Source organism: Coccinella septempunctata, chromosome 8 (genome assembly GCF_907165205.1).
Source record: "Coccinella septempunctata chromosome 8, icCocSept1.1, whole genome shotgun sequence".
NCBI lineage: Eukaryota > Metazoa > Arthropoda > Insecta > Coleoptera > Coccinellidae > Coccinella > Coccinella septempunctata.
The window spans coordinates 25,255,651-25,266,110 of record NC_058196.1 but is presented as its reverse complement, the minus strand read 5'-3'; the positions used below and the strand labels follow the sequence as shown (position 1 = coordinate 25,266,110).

Genomic DNA, 10,460 nt, shown 5'->3' with positions numbered 1-10,460 from the left:
GACACAATGACTATTTCTGAAAGTCACTAGAAAGATCACTTTCAAGTTTGAATGAGCAATTATTAAGCCAAAAAAGTCAATATATTTCACAATATCTTACAATTCCACCCTCTATTTCATATATTATAAATACGGAATTAGATCCAATCCTTGCTGAATACATTACATTTCATCATGATGTTGTACAATTCTAGATTATTTTCAGTTGTTGCATTGAATATTTTTGAATGATATAATTCTATTGTAACTAATTAACGATAAAATCAGAAGGGTGGTAATAGGGAGAAAAATTTTCCCTCCAATTTTTAATATATGAATTGAAAATACTGGCCACGCTCAACATTACAGCCAATCGATAAGGCGCAACACCGAATCGAGAATTGCTATTGGTCCCTTTAGTCCACGTGACCGCGACAATGATTTTTACTGGTCCTTATTTATCATTTGGCGCCTTCATGTTGGAAGAGGACAGAATAGTGAAGTGAAAAGTGAACCCAAGCGGTTAGCGTTGGTTTTGTTAGATTTGTGTGTGTTGCCAAGAAGAGGCTAAAATATTTGAATTTTGTGTTGATTCATTATAAAAAATGGTGAGTATTGAGTAGCTTGCATCAAAAATAATTATCAGAAGAATTTGATTCGTCAATGATGATGAATGAAATTGGCAATGCCTCAAACTTGAATGGCTGTACTTTTATAGGCTGGAGGTAAAGCAGGAAAGGATTCCGGAAAAGCTAAGGCGAAAGCTGTTTCACGTTCTGCTCGTGCTGGATTACAGGTATTTATAAAACTACTCAAATATTTTTAAGAGAGCTCGTATAATCAAGGTTGAAATTAGGTTAGTTTATCTTATGGTCTTTGCTCTTGTAGTTTCCTGTCGGAAGAATTCACAGACATTTGAAAAATCGTACTACGAGTCATGGACGTGTAGGGGCCACCGCTGCTGTTTACTCTGCAGCAATTTTGGAATATCTAACTGCCGAGGTAAGTTGAAAAGCGATAATTTCCTTGATTGGAAAATTCCTATGACTGTTTCTGATTAGTACGTAGACGTTACAGTTTAGGCGGGAAAGTTATCACTGATTTCGTAAGGTGATGTAATTGTTTGTTTTGATTTTTTTGCTTTTGTTTTTCCTGATTAGTGATTTATAGTGTTTATGTACTTTTAATGTGTGCTGCTTCTAAATTCGTATTTTTTGTGATTCAAGTGGTATACAAATGATATTCTAGTATATGAATTAAGCAACAGTTCGAGTTGATTTTTATTATATGATGCATAGTGATGTCAACTTGAAGTCATTCCAAAATTCATTCCTTTTAGGTATTGGAATTAGCAGGAAATGCTAGTAAGGATTTGAAAGTGAAGAGGATCACCCCTAGACATTTGCAGCTAGCCATCAGAGGAGATGAAGAACTCGACAGTTTAATCAAAGCAACCATAGCCGGTGGTGGTGTAATCCCTCATATCCACAAATCTTTGATCGGCAAGAAAGGAGCACACTCTCAACCGGCTTAAGTGTTTAAAGTTGTTCTCATAATTAAAACTATAGACATTTGGCAAGTGCGCCAATGATGTGTTTTAATATTGTTGGGCACATAATCAATTGTAAATGTGTTAAGAATTATAGTTGGTCTGAATTTTGATTACTAAAGTTTTCATTTCACGATGAATAGAATAAATTTGTTTTAATGTGCCTTGAAATAAGATTTTTTTCACAGATTAAGATTTTTAATGTATTATTATTACTATATGACTTGATGACATTTATGTGGATGTTGTCGACGTTTGTGTTCATTTCATAATAAAGTACTTTTCCTAATTTGTTACTTATTCTTGATAAAGAACCCATTCAAGGTCTAATTCATTAATGAATACAATTTTTTTAATAAATAATTGAGACGGTTTAAACTTTTTTTATTTCATTTAATTCTATGAACTTTTCAATATGATCAATAATTATATTACATATATATATAAAATTCTTACAACCTGTCTCTGGAATATCACCTTCATGAGAACCTAAAAAAAAATATTTCAACCACACTGAATGATAATTATGATTCAATAATAGGTTTAAATGAACAATGCATCAGATTGGTGGGTATCCTCAGCCATAATCAGTAGCCGGAACAGAAATTGTTTGGCATCAATGGCTTCAACTGATCTAACAACTAGGGCATACAATATTATTTTTATTCACCTCAGCTATTGGGAATATCTATAACGGTGTCTCTTGCTTCATGAATGCCACTTGAAAACCTGAAACATAAACATTTTTAGAAAAAAGAAAAAAAAAACACGATTGAAGAAGTATTTTAATGATCAATCAGTGCAGTGAGTGTCCTCAATTATAATCAGTAGCAGAACTGACATTGTCATGCATCATGTATATAAAAATGATGGCAGAACATATGAATAAAAAATAATGTACTTAAAACCTGTACCTTTTTTGCTAATCGATGTCTCTGTGTTGGGAGCTCCTGCCTATGAAGACCTAAAAAAAAAATGAGCTACAAAGAAGAATTAAGATGATTCAATAACAAGTTTAATTTATATAGAATCAGTGTGGTAATTGTCCTCAATTGTAGTCAGTAGCAGAACTGACATTGTCAGGCATCATGTTGATAAATAATGACTTGGATACTTGCAAGTGTAAAATGAAATATTATACTTAAAGCCCGTTTGCAACAGCCAAGAATTCTCTAGAAAATTTACTCGAGATTTCATGCGCCGTGAATTATGTACCGTTACATACGCACTTTCGGTAGAATTCTCTGTTGAGTTGCGTACTAAATAATCTCTGCCGTTTTCTTGCGAGAATTTTGTAGAGAATTCTCCAGACAATTCTCGGCTGTTGCAAACGGGCTTCAAATGAAAAAAATGTCATCAACTACTTTTGCAAGAAACTCGAACCATTTTATAACTAGAGGAATATGGTGGATATATCAAAATAAAAAGTGTGAAAAGTAAACTCACCTTAATCAATATATTATGATGAATAAAGGCAGTATGAATATCTAAGGCTGGTATCACCAAAACTTGAGCAAACTAACCCATGTTTGTAGAGAGGATGCCAAAGAATCTGAAAGAAAAATATCTAAACAATATTGGCCACTGAAAATAATAAAAAAAAAATTTTATAATGTGCAATCAGAGTGGTAAATTTTCCTCAATTATAATCAGTAGCAGAACTGACATCGTCAGGCATCATTTTGATAAGTTGTAAGTTACTAGCGCAAAATGAAATGTTATACATATATTAAATAAAATATAAAAATTTCGGAGATGAATTTTGTTAGGAAAATATTCAAATCATTTCATAAAAAGAATGAGATATATCCAAATACAGGGTAACAATAAAAAAATTCACCTCATTCAATGATGATAAATGGCATCATATATAATTCTGGCTGGTATCACTGAAATCTGGACAACTAAACAAATCTTTGCCATGTTTGTAGAAAAGATGCCAGAGGACCTAAAAAAAAGTACGTGAAAAATAACAATGGACACTAAAAATTATAAAATTGATATAATAATGTGGAATCAGAGTGGTAAATTTTCCTCAATTATAATCAGTAGCAGAACTGACATGGTCAGGCATCATTAAATAACATCGAAATGCATATAAGACAGAATTAGACTACTTTCGTAAACCACTACACGTGTTTCACCACGTGTTACAAAGTGAGTGAATTTCTGAATTTAATGGTGGGTAGGCTTCTTAAGAGAGGAACCAGTGAAAATAATCAAAATAGAAAAAAAGTATTGACCTTGAAGTAGAAATAAGTGGTTTTGATAGTAATCACACAACACAATTAATAGTAATTCACATCAACTCTTACCTGACTTCACTGTTAAACAGAGACTGTCTCTTTTCACTTTTCTCTATGCATTCACCAAACACCACGTGGTTGTCTCTGGTGGTAAGTGTCGTGAGTGACTGCAAAGAGGAAAGAGGATTCTCTTTGGTGACTGTCAGCATAGAGAAAAAATCAAAAGTCAGAACATAGACAATGACAATGACAATGAGTCAGAAACAGAGACTGTCAGAAAGTTTCGAAAGGTGAAACTGGAATTGAAAGATCGAGTGGAACGTTCTTTTATTACCCTTTTTGCTTCTCTCCTTTGAAATTCTCTATTAATGAAACTATCTTCGCATATTTAAAAAAATTTACACTGACAGCAGCCGTAGACATATGAAAGAAGAAGAAATCGTAAGTTGAGCCAAAGATTAACTCCTCTCTGGTTGAGCCAAAAGTTAACAAAAATTAACCTCTTTCTTTTGTTGAGGTTAAATTGGATAAAAAGTTTCTGACTCTTTAAAGTAAATCAAGTGTTTTCTGTGGCTGACTCTAGGTTACAATCGCATAGTGTAGGTTTTACTATCAATAAATCAGAACAACATGGATAATACCAAGAAAAAAATTGAATATTTGGTGGTGGACACCACTGCTTTCCTGCAGAATACCCCTCTTCATGTAGGTCATTCTTAGACATTTGAAATATCTTTTATTCATTTTTTTTATTTTTGCAGCACTATGCAGATAATATTTATACTTGTCAAGAGGTTGTTGATGAAGTTACAAATAAGAGGCAACGTCACCGTCTGTTAGTTCTACCTTATGATCTCAAAGTCAAAACAGTCTTCACTGAAAATCTGGATGCTGTTATGGAGTTTTCAAAAAAAACTGGTGACTATGCAAGTCTATCTCTTACCGACTTAAAAGTCATGGCCCTAACTTACCAATTGGAAAAAGAAAAAGTGGGAACTGACCATATAAGAACAGCTCCCTTATTTTCAAAAAGTGTTAATTTTGAGATGAGTAAGAAAAAACCTACAGATATCCGTTGCAACCTTCCTGGATGGTATCACCCTAAAAGCGATGAAGAATCCGAAGCCGATGATGATGAAGACTCTGAAAAGGAAACTTCAAGTGATGAATCTGAAGAGGAATCTGAAAATGAATGCCATGAGAAACTTGAAACCAATGAGAGTGATGCAAATCCAATCGAAGTGAAATCCTTGTCTGAACATTTTGAGTCCTTGAATTGCAATGAAAAAAATGATCTGAAAGCAGATGAAGAGGAAAATGGAGGTGAACAAACTGATGACTTGCAAGCATTAAAACAAAAATTTGAAAACGTTGATTCTAACATAAATGGGGATCCTGCAATATCAGCGGATGAAATTTTAGTTAAGGTAGAAGATGGATTTGAAGAAATTGGTGAAGAAGGATGGATTACCCCGTCAAATTGTCGGAGAGCGCAACAATTAATGTATGAAGCAGCAGGGCAAACTGAGGATAAGGAAGTTAAAGTAGCATGTATGACAACTGATTTTGCAATGCAGAATGTTTTGAAGCAAATGAATTTGAATGTTGCCGCTCTTAATGGAAGAGTAATCAAACAAGTTCGTACCTTCATACTAAGATGTTATGCTTGTTTCAAAACAACAAGTGTTATGACAAAAGTGTTTTGTCCAAAATGTGGCAATCAGACTTTGAAAAAAGTTGCAGTTTCCGTTGACGAAGAAGGAAAAATGGTTATCCATATTAATGCAAGAAAAAAGATATCAGGAAAAGGAAAAAGGTTCAGTCTACCTGCGATTAAAGGTGGCAAACATCCAAATAATCCTATCATAGTGGAAGATCAAAGAATACCACATAATAGACCTACAAAAGCAGCATTGAAGAAAAATAATCCTTTAGATGACGATTACATTGCAGGTAAGAAAAATGTAACGAAGGAGAAATCCTTAATTTGGCTGTGCCAAAGGTTGAATTTCTAGTCAAATTATTCTGAGAGATCGTTGAGATTTTTAAAGCTAATGGAGGATATTGAAGTCCACTTTCAATAATGATAGAATGTTTGACAAATAAGGGAATTCATTCTTCTCTTTTTGCATCTGCACAACTACTAAGGCCTTAATTAAAAAACTTTTTTTTCAGGGTACTCGCCTTTTGTAATGAGAGATGTCACATCAAGAGCTACACAATTAGGGATAAGAAGTGCAAATCAATTTAAAGTCCCAAAAAGGAATGGAAGAAAACGCTAAACCAGAGAAATAAAATTAATTGTATGTTGGTCATGCTAAAAGGATATTATAACTTTTGTTGAATTATTTATATTATAATAAAAATATGAAAACTTTTTTTCCTTTATCCTTCATTATTTCTAATGTAACTGATTACTGATTTACTGATTGCTGGGTGTGTTGGACGGACTAACCCAAACCTGCCACCGCGACCAACGGTCTATTGTAGCACACAAGCATGCTCAAAGAGCTAAATCTCTCCCTCTAGTCCCATTCTACCCAAAAAGGAGATGATGTCGGAGGGGGAGTGATTCTTGAGTTCCTCTAGGATCATCTTCGGAGAGCCGAAAACTCCGAGTCTGACCCTGTCTGCCGCCGGGCAGTCACAGAGGATATGCTCAATTGTTTCGACTTCCTCTAAGCAGAGTCTGCAGAGTGGGTCGTTGACGATCTTGAGTTTTTTGAGGTGGGCTCTGAGTCTGCAGTGTCCTGTAAAAACCGCTATTATCGATCTCAGATTAGTTCTAGAAAATTCTAGCCAGCGACTGGTGTATGGACTGGGAGGCACTGAAATAGCCCTATGCGAGTGACGCAATCCAGGACGGTTGCGCCAGTGCTCCAGGACCTTTTGCCTTATCCAGCTGTTGTTTCGGTCCCTGATTAAGGAATTGGGAATTCCTATACTGGGTTCCGGGCCAATAAGCGTTGATGTCGCGCCTTCTCTGGCCAGAGCATCCGATACATCGTTGCCACTGAAGCCAGAGTGTCCAGGTATCCAAATCAGTTGCAGTCTGTTTAAACTTCCCAATTTGGTGAGTTTAGATCTGCATTCAAATACCTGTGCCGAGCATTTGTCAGCCGCGAGAGATTTGATCGCAGCTTGACTATCCGTAAGGATTTTTATCGATCTGCCCGCCCAGCCACTGTCAAGTAAATGGCCTGCGCACAGATCAATGGCGAAGATTTCTGCCTGAAAAGCTGTCGCCGACTTTCCCAGACTAGCACTGAGTTTGGTCAGCGGTCTACGGCTGTAGACTCCGGCTCCAGATCCCTGACTGGTTCTGGAGCCATCAGTAAACCAGCAAGGTCCTTGTAAATAGAAATCCTTGTGATGGAGCCATTCGTCTCTGCTTGGAATCAGAGAAACGAATGTTCCCTCGGTGCTGGTTCTTGTGATTATTTGATCAGTTCTCATGCCCATCACCTCGTCAGCCTCCAGTTGGGCCGACAGACGACTGGGCACGAAAGTGAGTTTGTCAGGCTCGTTCACGGTGAGGTGGTGGAGCCTGTGGGTTGCTAGTCTTGCCTCTCCCTGGACAAAAATGTGAAGGGGAGGGAGGTCTAATAGCATCTCCATGGACGAAGTTGGAGTAGAGCGGAATGCCCCCGAAATCATGAGGCAGGCCGTTCTTTGGAGTTTGGTAAGTTTGTTTTGGGTTAGAACGCGTTCAGTGCAGGACCACCAGGCGACACAGCCATAGGTGACCAATGGTCTGATCACCGTGACGTATAGCCAGCGGAGCTGCTTCGGCGCTATCCCCCATGTCCTTCCACAGATCCTTTGGCAGGCCCATAGGGAGTGCCTGGCTTTGTGGACGACTTTTTCCACATGGGAGTTCCATAGAAGCTTCCTATCCAGGGTAATTCCTAGATATTTGGCTTCCTCTACGAGTGGAATGGTCTTACCGTAGAGAGTTGGAGGAAAGATTTGAAATTTCCTTCTCCTGGTAAAGGGGACAATCAGGGTCTTGGAGGGGTTCACCCCTAACTGTTCCCCATCACACCAACCCTGAATTACTGTTAGTGTTTCCTGAAGAGCATCTGAGATGGCTGCATCGTCATTGCCCTCCAGTAAAACAACTATGTCGTCAGCGTAAGCCTGAACATATACGTCAAGCGAGCTGATAATTGCAATTAGATCATCAACCAGAAGTGACCAGAGAAGAGGTGATAGTACACCTCCTTGCGGACAACCTCTGCCTGCTTTGAATCTAAGTGCTTCGCCACAAAGCGTGGTTATGATGTTTCTGGAGCTCAGCATTGTGCTGATCCAATTCGATATGGTAGGAGGGACACCTCTAACCTTGGCAGCCCTCACTAGAGATTCAGTAAGGGCAGCATTAAAGGCTCCCTCAATGTCCAGAAAGGCAGCCACTGCAATCTCCCTGGAGTTGAGAGATTCATTGATCCTGCCGACAAGATTATTGAGGGCAAGATCTGTGGATTTGCCTTTCTGGTAGGCATACTGATGAGCACTCAGGGGATGATTCCGTAGAATCACCTCTCTGACGTGCTCGTCTAGTATCTTTTCGAGAGTTTTCATCACGAACGAAATTAAACTGATCGGTCGGAATGATTTAGGCTGTGAGTCTGTTTTTCCCGCCTTGGGAATATAAACGACTTTGACCTTCCTCCAGTTGGATGGTATAAAATTCCATGCCAAGCTGGATCTGAAGAGCCTAATGAGGTAAGACATTAAGAATTCCAGTCCGTGCTGAAGTAGAGCTGGAAATATTTCATCGTCATGCACCTGGCGCTTTGTATGGGAGAAAGGATAAAACTGCCCTTCTCACCGCGCTCGCAGTGACAAGTTTGTTTACAAATTTCCAGCATTCCTTGCTGGGTCGCTTGAGGCGACTGGTGAAGTTACCTTCTTCCGCAGATGCGGAATCAATCAGCACGTGATCCGGAAAGTGTGTGTCAGCCATGATCTTAAGGGTCTCCGCCCCAGAGGCCGTATAGGTGCCATCTGATCTTTTAACAGATCCCAGCGTCAGAGACGGCTCTCTGGAGAGAATTTTATGGAGCCTTGTCCCGCTTGCAGCATCTTCGATGCTGCTGCAGAAGTTTTCCCAAGACTCCCTTTTGGCCTTCCCTACTTCCTTGTTGTACAAGGTGAGGATTTGACGATACACTTCCCACTCACCTGCTGATTTTGCTCGGTTAAATTTTTTCCGAACCTCTTTACGAAGTTTCTCTAATTTAGAGTTCCACCAAGATACTTTCCTATTTTCGGATTTCTTTCTTAGTGGACAGTTTTCATGATATGCCGAGACTATAGCTTGGCCAATTGAGTTGGCCAGCCTCTCTAGGTCTTCATGATTGTTAACGTTAACGTTGATGGATCTCAGATTCCGTTGCAGGGATAGTTTATAACCATCCCAGTCGGTTAATCTGGGATTGCGATATTCCTGAATGGGTTTACCGCCTAATTCAATGTTAAATTGAATATTTCTATGGTCTGAGCCAGAGGGCGTGTCAGAAACCCTCCAGTCAGTGATTTTAGTGCTCAGGTATTGCGAGCAGAGCGTGATGTCCAATACCTCAGCCCGATTTTTCGTAACAAAGGTTGGAACAGAGCCCCGATTCAATACAAAAAGCGCTTCTTCTAGAATGAAGTCAAATAAGTGCTCACCTCTTTCGTTGATGTCCGTGCTACCCCACGTAGTGTGATGGGAGTTGGCATCGCAAGCAACGAGGAGTTGAAGGTTTTTCCCCCTGCAGAAGGCAACTAATTTTCGCACTTCATTTGGCGGGGGGAACATGGTATCACCAGGGAAGTAGGCAGAACAGATGACCAGTTCTTTAGTGCCCGTTTCCATGGGAAGTTTTACCAGGATGGATGTTACATCTCTGGAACAGAATCCTGTAAGTACAAAAATGTCAATAGTGTTCCTGACAAAGATACAGGACCTGGGTGATTCCCCAGATCCAAGTGATATTACCTTGCCAGGAAGGTTACTGAGGCCGTTGATTCGACCTCGGGAAGTAACCCAAGGTTCCTGGATGAGGGCGATATCTATCCTCTCGTCCAGGATTCGTTTTCCAAGGAGGTAGGATCCAGCCTTGGAATGTTGCACATTAGCCTGCAGGCATTTGAAGAGCCGCGCCATCACTAGATGTTGCGGCTTACTTCTTTCTTCCCACCGCCGGCCCCTTCCTGGCCGTTTTACCAGCCTTGGGAAGAGCCCCGGTGGGAAGGGACGCCTGCGGCGCTTTGCTCGTCGAGGGAGCAGAGTTGGACCTCTTTCCCTCAGCGAGCTCACCTTTGGAGGTGCCAACGGAGGTGGAGGGATTGGCCCCTCCTTCCTCTTTCTTTGTTTGGGTGTCCGACTCTTTGTCGGCACCCATGCCCTTTTCTTTGGCCCGGAAGGTAACCCTCCCGAAACCATAGTAGGGCATCATGTTCAGGGCTTTCTAATGTAAGGTCAATATACCGTACGGTCTATAAAATAGAAGAAATTTCCCTCTTGATGTTCTATATCAAATTCTCCGAAAATTATCGGAAGTACCTCGAAAATGCGTTAGAAAATTGGCAATCGGGAGGGCCGGGCCCCTGGCCAGAGCAATTTAGACGAACTTCTTAAAAATTTCAGACCGATTGTGAAACTGACTAGTCATTTTATCAAATGACGAATATTCATA

The 10,460-nt window shown here is 39.5% G+C and overlaps 3 protein-coding genes and 1 long non-coding RNA gene across 4 annotated transcripts; 2 read left to right on the top strand and 2 right to left on the bottom strand.

Moving 5' to 3' along the window:
* The first annotated feature begins 428 nt into the window (after positions 1-428).
* LOC123318650 (histone H2A.V) lies at positions 429-1,817 on the top strand. Its single transcript, XM_044905331.1, has 4 exons — positions 429-587; positions 698-775; positions 868-981; positions 1,319-1,817. Exons 1-4 carry the CDS (start codon positions 585-587, stop codon positions 1,511-1,513), a joined length of 390 nt encoding a protein of 129 aa, XP_044761266.1. The 5' UTR covers positions 429-584; the 3' UTR covers positions 1,514-1,817.
* Positions 1,818-1,969: 152 nt separating this feature from the next.
* LOC123318913 lies at positions 1,970-3,951 on the bottom strand. The gene is made up of 5 exons (XR_006538413.1): positions 3,844-3,951; positions 3,369-3,476; positions 2,975-3,080; positions 2,443-2,492; positions 1,970-2,257 (listed from the first exon to the last, which is right to left on the bottom strand). It is a non-coding gene; the product is annotated as an uncharacterized LOC123318913 (long non-coding RNA).
* Positions 3,952-4,264: 313 nt separating this feature from the next.
* LOC123318614 (RNA-binding protein NOB1) lies at positions 4,265-6,152 on the top strand. Its single transcript, XM_044905279.1, has 3 exons — positions 4,265-4,479; positions 4,536-5,727; positions 5,950-6,152. The coding sequence occupies exons 1-3, from the start codon at positions 4,405-4,407 to the stop codon at positions 6,054-6,056; spliced, it is 1,374 nt and encodes a 457-aa protein (XP_044761214.1). The 5' UTR covers positions 4,265-4,404; the 3' UTR covers positions 6,057-6,152.
* On the bottom strand, positions 6,087-10,226 carry LOC123318380. The gene is made up of 3 exons (XM_044904989.1): positions 9,451-10,226; positions 6,468-6,524; positions 6,087-6,091 (listed from the first exon to the last, which is right to left on the bottom strand). Exons 1-3 carry the CDS (start codon positions 10,205-10,207, stop codon positions 6,087-6,089), a joined length of 819 nt encoding a protein of 272 aa, XP_044760924.1. The 5' UTR covers positions 10,208-10,226.
* Positions 10,227-10,460: the final 234 nt, after the last annotated feature.

Bases quoted from the DNA above. Each gene is read 5' to 3' on its own strand.
- LOC123318614 (XM_044905279.1), top strand. From the start codon at position 4,405: ATGGATAATACCAAGAAAAAAATTGAATATTTGGTGGTGGACACCACT. The intron at 4,480-4,535 runs GTAGGTCATTCT...TTATTTTTGCAG, and splicing joins TGCAGAATACCCCTCTTCAT to CACTATGCAGATAATATTTA. The intron at 5,728-5,949 runs GTAAGAAAAATG...CTTTTTTTTCAG, and splicing joins AGATGACGATTACATTGCAG to GGTACTCGCCTTTTGTAATG.
- LOC123318380 (XM_044904989.1), bottom strand. From the start codon at position 10,207: ATGGTTTCGGGAGGGTTACCTTCCGGGCCAAAGAAAAGGGCATGGGTG. The intron at 6,525-9,450 runs GTGAGCACTTAT...CGGTTTTTACAG, and splicing joins CACGGACATCAACGAAAGAG to GACACTGCAGACTCAGAGCC.
- LOC123318650 (XM_044905331.1), top strand. The intron at 776-867 runs GTATTTATAAAA...TTGCTCTTGTAG, and splicing joins CTGCTCGTGCTGGATTACAG to TTTCCTGTCGGAAGAATTCA. The intron at 982-1,318 runs GTAAGTTGAAAA...CATTCCTTTTAG, and splicing joins TGGAATATCTAACTGCCGAG to GTATTGGAATTAGCAGGAAA.